Source organism: Globicephala melas, chromosome 10 (genome assembly GCF_963455315.2).
Source record: "Globicephala melas chromosome 10, mGloMel1.2, whole genome shotgun sequence".
In the NCBI taxonomy this organism is placed as follows: domain Eukaryota; kingdom Metazoa; phylum Chordata; class Mammalia; order Artiodactyla; family Delphinidae; genus Globicephala; species Globicephala melas.
In genome coordinates this window covers 8,314,631-8,329,521 of record NC_083323.1, presented here as the reverse complement: position 1 = coordinate 8,329,521, position 14,891 = coordinate 8,314,631, and the positions used below count along the sequence as shown (strand labels likewise).

The 14,891-nt window shown below is 43.2% G+C and overlaps 1 protein-coding gene across 11 annotated transcripts in view; it reads left to right on the top strand.

Annotated features, from left to right (window-relative positions):
• The window catches only part of TNRC6B (trinucleotide repeat containing adaptor 6B), a 250,005-nt gene that overhangs the window by 184,999 nt on the left and 50,115 nt on the right, over positions 1 to 14,891 (top strand). For all 11 annotated transcript variants that reach the window (XM_060306216.1, XM_030855889.2, XM_030855886.2 and 8 more), the window contains 3 exons: positions 3,256 to 3,277; positions 9,922 to 10,260; positions 12,488 to 14,836. In XM_060306216.1, coding sequence (XP_060162199.1) covers positions 3,256 to 3,277; positions 9,922 to 10,260; positions 12,488 to 14,836 — 2,710 coding nt within the window. The remainder of the gene's footprint in view (positions 1 to 3,255; positions 3,278 to 9,921; positions 10,261 to 12,487; positions 14,837 to 14,891) is intronic.

Genomic DNA, 14,891 nt, shown 5'->3' with positions numbered 1-14,891 from the left:
AAATATACAAGTAGCTCATGCAGCTCAATATTAAAAAAACAAACAACCCAAAGCAAAAATGGGCAGAAGACCTAAATACACATTTCTCCAAAGAAGATATACAGATTGCCAACAAACACATGAAAAGATGCTCAACATCACTAATCATTAGAGAAACGCAAATCAAAACTGCAATGAGCTATCACCTCACACCGGTCAGAATGGCTATCATCTAAAAATCTACAAAGAATAAATGCTGGAGAGGTTGTGAAGAAAAAGGAACCCTCTTGCACTGTTGGTGGGAATGTAAGTTGGTACAGCCACTATGGAGAACAGTATGGAGGTTCCTTAAAAAATAAAAATAGAACTACCATATGACCAAGCAATCCCACTATTGGGCATATACCCTGAGAAAACCATAATTCAAAAAGAATCATGTACCATAGTGTTCATTGCAGCACTGTTTACAGTAACCAGAACATGGAAGCAACCTAAGTGTCCATCGACAGATGAATGGATAAAGAAGATGTGGCACATATATACAATGGAATATTACTCAGCTATAAAAAGAAACGAAATTGAGTTATTTGTAGTGAGGTGGCTGGACCTAAAGTCTGTCATACAGAGTGCAGTAAGTCAGAAGGAGAAAAACAAATACCATATGCTAACACATATTATATGGAATCTTAAAAAAAAAAAAGGTTCTGATGAACCTAGGGGCAGGACAGAAATAAAGACACAGGCGTAGAGAATGGACTTGAGGACACAGGGAGGGGGAAGGTAAACTGGGACGAAGTGAGAGAGTAACATTGACGTATATACAGTACCAAATGTAAAATAGATAGCTAGTGAGAAGCAGCTGCATGGCACAGGGAGATCAGCTCCGTGCTTTGCGACCACCTAGAGGGGTGGAATAAGGAGGGTGGGAGGGAGATGCAAGAGGGAGGGGATATACGTATGCATATAGCTGATTCACTTTTTTATACAGCAGAAACTAGCACAACACTGTAAAGCATTTATACTCTGATAAAGATGTTTAAAAAAACAAGAAAAAAAGAAGTGAATGGTCGGGACTTCCCTGGTGGCACAGTGGTTAAGAATCCGCCTGCCAGTGCAGGGGACGTGGGTTCGATCCCTGGTCTGGGAAGATCCGACATGCTGTGGAGCAAGTAAGCCCGTGCGCCACAACTATTGAGCCTGCACTCTAGAGCCTGTGTGCTGCAACTACTAAAGCCTGTGTGCCTAGAGCCCATGCTCCACAGTAAGAGAAGCCACTGCAGTGAGAAGCCCGTGCACCGCAATGAAGACTAGCCCCCACTCGCAGCAACGAAGACCCAACACAGCCATAAATACATACATACATACATACATACATACATAAATGTATTTAAAAAAATAAGTGAACGGTCAAGAATGGATGCTGGCAACATAATTTTCCTGAAGAACTGACTTTTATTTAGCTAAATTAAGTTTTTTCTACATAGAAATTAAGCACGAGCTTCTTTTCCTTTATGCTCAGTGGTTATGGCGGTTTGCTCTTTCTAGAACCATCCCTGAGTAAACTGTTAGATTTCACTCATGAGAGAGGTGTCAGAGAAGGATTTCACTCACGTTCGTTAGTCTCCTGCTGCTAAAGAATCATTGTTTAGCGTTGGCAGAACATATGTTTTGATCATCCAGCTTTTCACCATCTGGGGGCAGCTCTTTTTAACAGAACCCACATTATAAGACACATTTGACATTAGTTGGGTTTGTTGCTTACAGCTAGGGAAGGCATTGACTTCCTGTATAACTGTTCTTCCAAATGGCATTGTGAGAAGTATTTACAGTGGTATAAATCTTCAGTTGCCTTAAGGAATTGGTATGTGGATACAAATCAGTTCATTCTTCGATATGTGGGCTTATAGAAAAATTATACGGTAGAATTGAGCTCTGTAACAGTTAGTACTGGGAAACACATTCATTTTAAGAGGCTGCCTACCACAGAATCAGTACAGCAGAATTAGCTTGTCTTTTAATGCAAGAATGTAAGAAACACTCCAGGAGGTCATCCAAGTGGATTGTTTTAACTCACTGGTGTGCTGGAATCCGTTTTGAAGGGGCTGGTTAGCCACAGGACAGACCTTCCAAAGATGACCATGTTTTCATGAACACCCAAAGCAGTAACTTAGTATGATTGCCAGCCACAAATAATTAAACCTCTTCTATAGGAATATTTGTGTTACAGAAGTCGGAAAACTAATATAAAAATATTTTTTGGAAGATTAACAGTTGGGAAAAGGGGGTCAAAATAACCCATGATCTCAATAATGTGATTTAACCCCTATTGGAATTCTGGTGCATTTCCTTTGGAATATTTTTCTTATTCATGACCTTTTGTGGTTTTGCTTAAATATTATAGGGCATGTATAATTAGACGCTCTCCTTTATTTTCCCCTCTTAATAGCAGAAGCAGTTTTCCGTGTGGCTCCTAGTCATCATTTCCAAACTCTCCAAAAACCCATTATTATATTCAGCATATCCAACCTTTTAAGTTAGTCACTTCCAGAAATGTATTAGTTACTATATAAAGAAATACTTTCAACAAAGCAATCTGTATTTGTTCAAAATTTATATATTTCAACCTTATTGAATATTTCTGTTTCACATTATTTTCTATAAACTTTGATGATAATAGCAGTTATTAAGCATTGGTGTAGGATATCTGATTTAATCCTTACAGCATCCTTTTCTGCAAAGGAGATACTGTTATTATCTTCATTCAAAAGGTAAATTAAAAACTGAGATCGCATAGCCAGGAAGTGGCATAGCTTGGTTTTGAATCCAGCTTTCCTACCGTGATCTCTGATGCCTCTGAGTATGGCCCCTTAAACTTTGCTTTCTAGATTTGAAGTCAAGTGTTTGAGTCCATACTCACAGGTAAATCTTTTTGTCTCTGTAGTTAATTTTGTTTCTGGGCCTCATCCATTTGCTTTTCTCTAGTCATTGCAGTCCCCGAATGGGAAATGGCATTCCCAGTGCAACGACCTCATTTAACGAGAGTGGAATGCTTTTTTGTCTTAAGTTTTAGAATCTTTCATAATGATGGTCGTGTAAGTTATAGCTGGACATATGGCCATTGTGTTTAGAAGGATGTCTGAACTGACTTTTTCTGAATTTTAGGTATGCCTATGTATCTGACACCTTGAATTACTAATATCAGAATTAAAGTAGTCTTAGAATACAATACAGAATTAGAAAGCAAGTCTCATTTACTCACGTCTCTTTATTTTGCAGGTCACGGAACAAAAAACCAAAGGTAAGATTTTTTTTTTTCCTTTTTAGATTTATGCTCTTTTGTGTTTAGATTTTACACTTTGCTGACTCAGCCTCCAATCCACTTGATTCGTGACAGTGGGTGTAGAGTAATTAAGTTTGGCTGTTTGCAGTCACTGAAGAGCAGTAATGACAAATTAAAAGTACTTAGTGTTTCTGGTTGGCCTTACATTTTTTGGGAGGGAAGAGAGATCAGACAGTGTAATACCTTGTTTTGAAAGTAAAGAGGTCATGATTTTGAACTGAACCTTTTCAAAATTTTTCTTAGAACAATAGCAAAAGCAACACACTGGTCCCTACTTTACAGATGGGTTGTTCACCACCTTGCAGAGGGTTGTTCACCACCTTGATCCATGATAGGCATTGAGTCTGAAAATGAGTGTTACGTTTAGGATGCTCATGCTGTCTTCTGAACTAGAGCCTGGAATATGCTTTTAAAAAAGATAATGCACTTTCTTACAAAATTGTGATGTGTTGTAAACAGAAGCAGATGTCCCTGAGGTCCTTCTCGACCTCTAATGGTCTGCGTGTATTCAGTTCTTTCTCTTTTGTTCATTTTGATCATGCAGTCTTGCATAATCAGTGGTCATACTTTTGGTCAGTTCTCCTTAAGAATGGGAGACTTAATTCCTTGAGACCAGTGTTGTAACTCCTAACCTCACCTACTTAAATATGTTGTTCTCTGCTAGCATATGCACTAGAATCATTTGCATAGACTTGTCAAAACACGCAAGCCCAGTCTCCTCCCAAACCTTCATGGTCCCAGGCCACAGCCCTAGCAGATCAATGTAGGGAAGCTCTGCAGGGTGACCACAGTATATGTCCCAAGTTGAGGACCACTGCCCTGGATGAAGGGAATCAGATGTGATTATAACATGGGGGAACAAAAGGGTCATGGAGAGGCCAAGGCTTGATGGGAGGTTCTCTAATGACTGATTTCTAGATTGTTTTGTTTCGTTTTATTGGACCACCAGGCCAAAGTATGTCACACAGTGGTGGAAGACTAATAAAGATGGTACTAGTTTCTTAGGAAACTTAGTTCTGGAAAACTAAAAAATTCTCAGATGAGTAGACATTACTGTCATATATTTCTAATCAAAAAGCATTTCAAAGAGAATATAGTCTGGAACTTTGTAGTGATTTATAAAATAAACTGAGAGAAACTACTATTAGCTGTAATTATTTTAATTAGTTAGAGAGAACAGTGTTCTCCCCTTGTACTTCCAGCCAGTTTCTAACCCAAGGGTAGGCATTATTTTGGAAGTATCTATAAATTACTTGTTTGAGATATAAATTATACTTTACCATAGAAATAGAGTTATTGATAGTAGAACAGTGTCCATATTTTCTAAACCAGTATACTGTCTAGGAAAGGATTTTGGCATATAAGTATATTTATAGGACTTTTTGATGGTTTATGAGGACAACAGATGAGAAAATTGGCATTTTCCTAAGAAATCCAGACTCTGTGGTTGCTGGAACACAGTGGTTGGGTTCCTGGGCCTGGCCACAGTTCTTAATACTTGTGACTCCAAGAACCAGTTGAGCTGTCGAAATAAGCTGCTCTGTACGTTAAGTGGTATTTCTATTGGAAAACTGAAAATCCGTTAGAGTTTTCTTTCTTTTTTTTTTTATTTGTACCAGGTCTCTTCTCAGAATCACATTCCTCTTTTCTCTGCCAAAGCCTTACAAATTAAACTTTTTTTTTTTACTTACTACCAAAGTTTCCCTCCATTTAGGGTTTTTCTCATACCTACCATAAAATGGAATACAGTTTCACAGTTTCCATACCCCCCTATCGCCACCACCCTCCCACTCAAAAATTAAAATAATCCTGAAGTGAGCTGAGAGCCTGTTTTGGGTCTCATAAGGGATTTAATTGTTAGAACTGGGGAATAAAAATTATCCCTGAGGTATGTTAGACCATAAGTAGAAGGAGGCCCTGATTTTTCTACCTTTTTTATCCCGTTTTACAGCCACATCTTCATCTTTGTTCGTGCGAGCCTGCCTAAATCCCATTTTTCTTCCCTCAGCTGATGTTTCTGGGTCCTATTCCCCTTCCCAAAGATGGTGCCTGCCTCAGGCAGCCTCCCCTTAACTCTGAATCCACCTCTCTTTCCCCAACAGACCCTATATAAAAAAAAAGACTGTGTTAGTGCCAAGTCTCTGGTTGTACAGAGGACTGAAGTAAGGTTTGTCCGTACTTCAGAGAAAAAGTAAATTCAGCATATTTTCTTTATTTTCCATCATTTAAAAAAAGTGAGAATTTTGGAGAAAACAGGACAGGGCTTTCAAGTGGAGGTTAGGTGAAGACATGGGCCAGAGCTGGGCCTGCTATTCAAGTAGCAAATAACTAAAAGGCACTTAAGGTAGAAGCTGATCTCCTCCTTTGTTGGATATTGGTCTTGGAATTGGAAAAGTTTGTGGGATTGATGTAATAGACCAGATTTAACAGGGGTGAAGGGTATGATTAGGATTGAAGAAATAGACTATGTAATGGAAGAGTTTGGACATAACCATTTAGCATTGTTAAAAAGATGTTAGATCTTAGGGTGACGGTTGGCTTAATGGAAGTTATCAGTATGAAATAACCGATTTGTAGAAACGAACATGACCTTAAGCTACATTACTGGAAATACAGTATCTAGGCAGGGATTCACAGTTCCTGTAATGGGCACCACTCTATGCAAAGGAACAGAGATCAACCTCTATGGACTATGAAGAGTTTGGGCCAGAATGGTCAAGGAATTTGAACCTGTGTCCCCTCTGGCAGGGTTAAATACTGGAAGGGGTGGGGAGTGTTTAACTCTCAAGGAATGCTTCCCACGTGGGGAAGCTATGGTAACTATCTTCAAAGATTTGAAGGGCTCTGGTGCCTGACACTTAGCAGTTCCTTGGTAAATGTCTGTTGGTGAGTCAAAGCAACAGGGAAAAGCTTCCAGCTCAATATAAATTAAAATTTTCAGATACTGCTGTCCAAAGCAGTACTTCATAACCTTTACCCAGTTTGGACACAGCAGAGAAACAGCACTTTCCCATCAGCATACCTGAGGAGGTGGACCACTGTTGTACAGTGGCCACAACTCCGGCTTTTGAGTCCATTCCAGAAGTCATTACAGTGGGTGCGTGGTGCTGCGTGCACTGAATAACCTTGGGTCTACTCTGATTGATTAATATTTGAGGTAAGCTTTCTCCCCCCGAGGTCCAACTAGTGCCCATTAGAATGACAGCGAAATCATTAGTCATTTAACGAGGAGAGAAGCTTCCAGGGAGACAATCTGGACAAAGGCCAGTGTGCATTGAGTATGGGGAGTGAGTGGAAGGTAAAGAAATGGAGACAGTGCTTAGAGGTTACCGAACAGTGTTGAGTGTGTGTCAGCCACTCTGTGTGTCATCAATCTTTGAGATTTTTTGTATTGCATTGTAACTCATTATTATTCACCAAGAAAATTTTCAGTCTAAAATAATGTCTTCTCTAGAGCTTGTTTGTATTTTAACTACTACTTTTAAAACATTTCTAGAAGGGTTTTTTGTTTGTTTGTTTTTCTTTATTTGTTTGTTTTTGATGTTTGGTACCATCAAGGTATTTAAAGAATAAAAATTAATTAAAAAACCGAAACAAAAAGGTGTTTAAAGAAAATAGTTTGTATTGGTCCTCCCCGTATCGGAATTTTCTTAAAGAATACTTTTATCTGAAAAAGAATCTTATTGAAGTTTTTCAGAAATAGAGGCAATTAGAAGTTCAGACTGTAAGATGAGAATGGTATTAAATAATGGCAGCAGGGAAGGGGAAAAGATTCAATCATTAGAGTAAGTAAATGGCTTTTGGGGGTAAATGAATGCAAATTAGAAAATAGGATACCCAGCATTTTTCACGTCTTTATTTCCCTGATGCAGAGATCATGTTTAAGCCACAGACTTTCTCTCTGGAAAATAAGAAACTGTGCCCTTATTTTGAGCAGCTCATCTTTAGAAATATTTGCACCACAAGCTATTAAAATCACTAAGGTTCAGAAGAGAAGAGAGAGGGCCCAAAAAGTAATTCAGACTTAATCATAATTTCCCTCTCCTCTGTTACTGCCTGACTTTCTGGAGCATGACGTGGCACACGCACTGATTCTGATGTCTCTAGTTGGACTTTCGGAAGTAGGTCGGATTGGGCATCCTGCCCAACAGCTGCATTGCCCTCCAGTTAGTGCCTAGAGTTGTGACTGGCTTTTAAATGTTGAAAATTCTTGAATTTACAGAAAGATGTAATTTTTAAAAAAAACAACAATAAGAATTCATTCAAGTCCTGAAACAGCTTGCTCTTAACATGTATCACAGGCAGGCTTTTTCTGACTGTGTCCTAGAGTTTTGAATGGCTCATCTCCCAGAATAGAGCACCATGTTGCAAGGAGAGTGGTCAAGCGGTGGTCCTGTTTTACAATGACTTCATCGTTTATGATCCATTCTACCTCTGACGTGATGGTGGGAAAATGCCTTGAGGAGCTTTTGCAGGGAATCTTGCACAATACACAGTACCCACCAGATTTCTTTGGTTATGCTATGAATGTTATAAAGTTAGTCGAACTGATGTTCAGATCTCAGCTCTGTAGACTCTCCTTACCATGTCTTACTCTATTTTAGAGAAATGAGGGAAGGCATGTAACAAACCTGGTTACCTTAAAGTGAAGATTCTAGCCCTCTTATAGAAGGGTAGCCTTGCAGAAGCATAACTCCTTCTGTCCTAAAAACTGGTTGGGAAGAATCCCGCCAGCCTTTGTCAGCTTCTTGTTTATTCTCATAATAAGGGGAAAGGGGATTGGGAATGCCATGTGCTACGGAATCCTCCAGGCACAGATAGAAAATGAATCATTAAATAATTCATCTTTATTCATTCATTATCAGTTATTTATCCACTGGCTGTTATAAGTCATGCAAAGCGTACTATATTAATAATATTAGATAATGACCAGTTTATTTTCTTAAGAAATATGTTTATTTACTTATTCATTCATTCATTCATTCATTTATCCTCTGACCTCCCTTCCTTACTAGGAGGCCCAGAACTGCCTCATGATTGACTAAGGTTAGACCCAAGCATTGCTTTGCAGCTAGTTCAGGCTCCTACTCTTTTTTTTCCTGTCACTCAACAGTACTCACCAATGTCCAGTGGGTATAGATTGGGCCCCCTGATTTTTGATGATGTACCTCTCTCCTCATAAAGGACCCAGTTCAACAAGCAACATGCTGGCCCAGCATCATTTCAGCAGTTAGAGCAATACTGCCACCAGGGCTGGCCCTAACATGACTCTGGGTGTCAAGGATTTGGGCCTCAGAATCATCTGAATTACCAGTCTCAGTGATTGTTTCTGTATTGCTGCCAGCCTGCATTTGCCAGGTGGATATTCTTGGAAAGGGTGGCAGTCTTTTGGTAAGATGAAGCAAGGGAGGTGCAGATCCAGAGGAACATTTTCTGTAGGGTTGAGGGGAAGCCAAGGGGTCCTGCAGAGCTTCACGGTCGTCTCAATGTTCCAGTACTTCCTGTTTGCCATTGTAAAAGTGAGGGAAAACCTTAAGTATTTAAAGTAAATAGGAGAACTATCTACATTTTGAAATTTTTATTTTAAATGAACAGTTGAAAAAACACACACAAGGTCCACTTAATTTTTTTTTTTGGACAGAAGCAAAAAGATAACATTTCTAATGTTTACACAGAGTGCCAAGAGTCTTTGAGTTCAGGTGGCTGTAGAAACCAAAACCAAGTTGATTTTGTGATTCTCTAGGCCTGGGGTTCCCTGTAGGGGTCTACTCTGTGCCAGGCCCTGAGAAAGAAAGATGAAAGATTCTTGCCATTGAGGAACTTCTGGCATGGTGGGGAGAAGGGTCTGTAAATGGAGAATGTCAGTATAACCAGTTCATTCAGTGGTACAGAGATGGACAGCATGTTCCAGGATCCCAAATGAAGGGTGCGTAGCCTACCTAGTCCAGGGACTTGGGGGAAATTTTCTCAGAGGCCAGTCTTTCAGGATGTGGATGAAGGGAAAGGGCCCTTGGGCTGAGAGCCTTGAACCTTTACCATGGGTTTTGTGTGGGGTTTGTATGCATCCTTAGACCTTCTAGGCAGCCCACTGTTGATTTAGGGGAGTGAATGGTGCTTGCTTCCCTCTCCTCCTTAGTGAATGGAATGTAATTCCATGATACCTCAGTCTTTGAATCCTTGTCACCATCACTCGTTGCCCTTACCGTACCTTCGGTAAACTGAAGATGCTGGGGAATCTGGAAAGACCATGTCCCTCAGAGTTGGGTGAAAGAAGAGTTGTCTTATTAGAATTGGTCTCATGGAAACTTTCTTAAAAATAATCTTCAGGGCTTCCCTGGTGGCGCAGTGATTGAGTCCGCCTGCCGATGCAGGGGACACGGGTTCGTGCCCCGGTCCGGGAGGATCCCACATGCCGTGGAGCGGCTGGGCCCGTGAGCCATGGCTGCTGAGCCTGCGCGTCCAGAGCTCGTGCTGCGCAACGGGAGAGGCCACAACAGTGAGAGGCCCGCGTACCGCAAAAGCAAATAATAATTTAAAAAAAAAATAATCTTCAGAAAAATGAATTTGATCTCAAAGGCTGTTTCCCAATCTCTCTCTTTCAGTGCCCGAAGTGACGAAACCAAGTTTAAGCCAACCAACGGCCGCCAGCCCAATTGGCAGCTCTCCATCGCCACCAGTCAATGGTGGCAACAATGCCAAAAGGGTGGCAGTGCCGAACGGACAACCGCCAAGCGCCGCCCGCTACATGCCTCGGGAGGTGCCGCCGCGATTCCGTTGCCAGCAGGACCACAAAGTGTTACTAAAACGTGGGCAGCCTCCTCCACCGTCCTGCATGCTCCTCGGGGGCGGGGCGGGGCCTCCTCCCTCCACAGCGCCAGGAGCAAACCCCAACGCACAAGTGACAGGAGCGCTGCTGCAGAGCGAGGGTGGGACCGCACCAGGTGAGGAGCCTAATGCAGGTGAACGGGAGGCACAGCGGCTGCAGGGAGTGAGCATGTCGCTTGCGTTGCCCATGTAAAGTCCACGTTAATTATATAGACGCTTGGGGTTACTCAAAAGATGGGGGAGGAGCCCAATGTGAGATGTGTACCAGCATTTCTCTTCTGAAACTGGGTTTTGGTATCCAATGAGTGTGTGTGGTCTTGGCCTGAGCGTCTAATGTCGCTGCTGTTTTTCCTTTCTCTTTGGGGCCTTTTTTCCTCCTCAGACAAGAGCATTACAGTTCGAGCCTCCATAGTCCCAGCTTCCCCCACAGGTGTGTGCTCAGGGGGCGACGGAAGTGAGGCTAGTGCAGAGGCTGGTTCTGAATCTTAGACTCCCGTGTTTACGTTCCTGGAATGCCAGGAGAATAGAGAGAATGGTCTCTTAGATGATAATGTAGAATCTTGGGAGGATCCCACATGATACCATTCTTTTATTAGATTTTTAAAATCAGTATTTCTTTAGAGAGCCCTGGATTTTGAGCTTTGTTAAAAACTGTATGTAGATATAAGGGATCTTTAGCTGAAGGGTCCTACTGGAAGTTTTGAGTGTTTTTAATAGATGAATACTAAACAGCTAACAGTAAAGAACTTCCAGGTGCCATCCCCCCCTTTTTTTTAAAAGCTTATAACAGATTTCCACGTATTCTTAAAATATTTTTTGAGACTAAATTAAAATTCAGAGCTTGAAGACCATCAGGCAAGGACAATGGGCTGGTGGTTGTTAATGACAGGACGCTTTATTCTAGTTCTGATTTGAACATAGAATTGCCTAGATAATTCTGTTACCATCTTGTGTGCCAAGCGAAGATGGAAAGAAAGCTCGTGGTGACACAGGCTTCATACAGAGATAAGCCCTGTATATGAGGCTTCTTGTGGTAGCTGTCAGGCCAGGCCCAAATCAGGCAGGGAAAGGCCTCCTGGCCCTTCCTTCCTGTCCCCTTGTAACCAGCTGCAAAGGGAAGTGTGAGGGAGCGGTTGTGCCGGGCACTTCAGCAGCTGAGTCTAGCCAGGCGTGGACATCGACATGGGTCCAGTGTGAGTCAGTCTCCTGTTTACATTCTTAAAACCAAGGAGGCCCCTAATCTCAAGAGTTTGAGATTCTCTGCTTCCTTATTTTTATATGGCTCTATGTAATAGTTTTTTTTTTTCAATGTCATATTGATTTAAAGTTCTTTGGTGAAAGGAATAAGTTTAGAAATTATTGGGCTAAAAACAGGTCATTTTTCCCCCCACCAAATATAGTAAATTCCATCAAATATGTGCTGAGCCAGACTATTTTATCAAGTTCCTTGGGCATACAAACTGATTCATGCTTGTCTGCCCCTAGCATCTAGCTGGATGGGCATTCCTCATTCAGTAGATGCTTACTGAGTAGCAGTTCCCTGGTCGCCATGTGGAATTCAAACGTTATTAGCAAGGTAGGTCTCTGACTAAAAGGCACTAACGTGGGGAAAGGAAGATGTGAACACAGTACACTGAGCAAAATGGCTCCAGACAGGGAAAGGTGGTTTTCAGGTGGTAAAAGCTCAAAAAAGTTTCATAGAAGAAATGGCACTTGAACTCGGCCCAGGAAGACAGGTAAATTTCAGTTTGTGAATTCAGAAGGAAAAAACAGGCCGTGCCTATGTGGAATGGTGCCAGGGTGAGGAGGTGCAATTTGTGGAATGTGGGCATCGTCAGAGAGAGTAGTGGAAGATGAGACTAGAAGAGTCAGTTGGTCCCAGGTTGTGGAGCATCTTGATCAAACTTCAGTCCAGAGAGTTTAGCTTTATTCTTGTACACTAAGAAACTATCCACTGCCTTCCATACAGCAGTGATATAATCAAAAGTGTGCTTTAGAAAACTCACTGCAGCCAGGAATGTTCAGCATGGATTGGAGATACAAAGCAAGTACAGGGTGTTATTGCCTTGTCTGAAGATACAGGAAGGCCCTTCTCTGTCACTAGGAATGGCAAGAGGGTATCTTTGAGAGATGCTGAGGGGGTGAGATTTAGCAAATACACCAACCAGGCAGAACAGAAGAGATGACTAAGACGGGTGTGATACAGTTTACCAAGGCAGGCAGCTGGGTAGACAGCTAGTTTGTGGGGAAGCATGGTGAACTCTCCTCTGGGGCACTTGGAGCTTGGGGTGTTAATAGAGCATGCATATGCAGCTGTGATTGATGAGACACTCTCTTTCTCAGAGTCAGCCCTTGGAGGTGCTGCTGCTTCACATTATGCAAATCCCACTTGGGGCCCGGGAGCCTCCTCCAACAACGGCGCCTCCCCCAACCCTATTCACATCTGGGACAAGGTGATTGTAGACGGGTCTGACATGGAAGAGTGGCCTTGCATTGCCAGCAAAGACACTGAGTCTTCTTCCGAAAACACCACCGATAACAACAGTGCCTCGAACCCTGGCTCTGAGAAGAGCACTCTGCCAGGAAGCACCACTAGTAACAAAGGAAAAGGGAGCCAGTGCCAGTCTGCAAGTTCTGGGAACGAATGTAATCTTGGGGTCTGGAAATCTGACCCTAAGGCTAAATCTGTTCAATCTTCCAACTCGACTACAGAAAGCAACAATGGACTAGGGAATTGGAGGAGTGTGAGCGGTCAGGATAGAATTGGACCTGGCTCTGGCTTCAGCAACTTTAACCCAAATAGCAACCCATCTGCCTGGCCAGCGCTGGTCCAAGAAGGAAATTCTAGGAAAGGGGCATTGGAAACGGATACTAGTAATTCCAGTGCACAGGTTAGCACAGTAGGTCAGGCATCCAGGGAACAGCAGTCAAAGATGGAAAATGCGGGTGTTAATTTTGTTGTCTCTGGCAGAGAACAGGCTCAAATTCATAACACTGATGGACCAAAAAATGGAAACACTAACTCCTTGAACTTAAGTTCACCAAACCCCATGGAGAATAAGGGAATGCCCTTCGGAATGGGCTTGGGGAACGCCTCCAGGAGCACTGATGCCCCTTCACAAAGCACTGGAGATCGAAAGACTGGGAGTGTTGGATCTTGGAGTGCAGCTAGGGGGCCTTCTGGAACTGACACAGCCTCTGGACAGAGCAATTCTGGAAACAATGGGAACAATGGAAAGGATAGAGAGGACTCCTGGAAAGGAGCTCCTGTTCAGAAATCAACCGGGTCAAAAAATGACTCTTGGGACAACAATAACAGGTCTACGGGTGGGTCCTGGAACTTTGGCCCTCAGGACTCTAATGACAACAAATGGGGTGAAGGGAACAAAATGACATCTGGGGTCTCTCAGGGAGAATGGAAACAGCCGACTGGGTCTGATGAGTTGAAAATTGGAGAATGGAGTGGTCCAAACCAACCAAATTCTAGCACTGGAGCATGGGACAATCAAAAGGGCCACCCCCTCCCTGAAAACCAAGGCAATGCCCAGGCTCCCTGTTGGGGAAGATCTTCCAGCTCCACGGGAAGTGAAGTTGGAGGTCAAAGCACTGGAAGCAACCACAAAGCAGGAAGTAGTGACAGTCATAATTCTGGCCGTCGGTCGTACAGGCCCACACATCCTGATTGTCAGGCTGTCTTGCAGACTCTTTTGAGCCGAACTGATTTGGACCCCAGGGTGCTCTCAAACACTGGCTGGGGCCAAACTCAAATTAAGCAGGACACAGTGTGGGATATTGAAGAGGTGCCAAGGCCCGAGGGGAAATCTGACAAAGGAACTGAGGGGTGGGAGAGCGCTGCCACACAGACCAAGAACTCAGGGGGCTGGGGAGATGCACCCAGCCAAAGCAATCAAATGAAGTCTGGATGGGGGGAGCTCTCAGCCTCTACAGAATGGAAAGACCCCAAGAACACAGGAGGCTGGAATGACTATAAGAACAACAACTCTTCCAGTTGGGGAGGAGGACGACCAGATGAAAAGACATCTTCCTCTTGGAATGAGAATTCCAACAAGGAGCAGGGGTGGGGAGGTGGACGCCAGCCCAATCAAGGATGGACTTCTGGAAAGAATGGTTGGGGAGAGGAGGTCGATCAGGCGAAAACTAGCAATTGGGAAAGTTCTGCCAGTAAACCTGTGTCTGGGTGGGGTGAAGGAGGGCAGAATGAAATCGGAACTTGGGGGAACGGTGGGAATGCAAGCCTAGCTTCAAAAGGCGGGTGGGAAGATTGCAAAAGATCTACAGCCTGGACAGAGACAGGCAGACAACCCAGTTCCTGGAACAAACAGCACCAACAGCAGCAGCAGGCACAGCAGCCACCGCCACCACAACCAGAGACTTCTGGTTCATGGGGAGGCCCAGCCCCACCACCTCCAGGCAATGGACGACCTTCCAGTTCCAACTGGAGCAGCGGGCCGCAGCCAGTGAACCCGAAGGATGAGGAACCCAGTGGTTGGGAAGAGCCGTCCCCACAGTCGATTAGTCGGAAGATGGACATTGATGATGGCACTTCGGCGTGGGGAGACCCTAACAGTTACAACTACAAGAATGTGAATCTGTGGGATAAGAATTCCCAAGGGGGCCCAGCACCTCGAGAACCAAACCTGCCTACCCCGATGACTGCTAAATCAGCATCAGGTAGGCGATGGCTTTTTCTCACAGGTTTGGGTGAAGAAAAGAAATCCTAAACCAA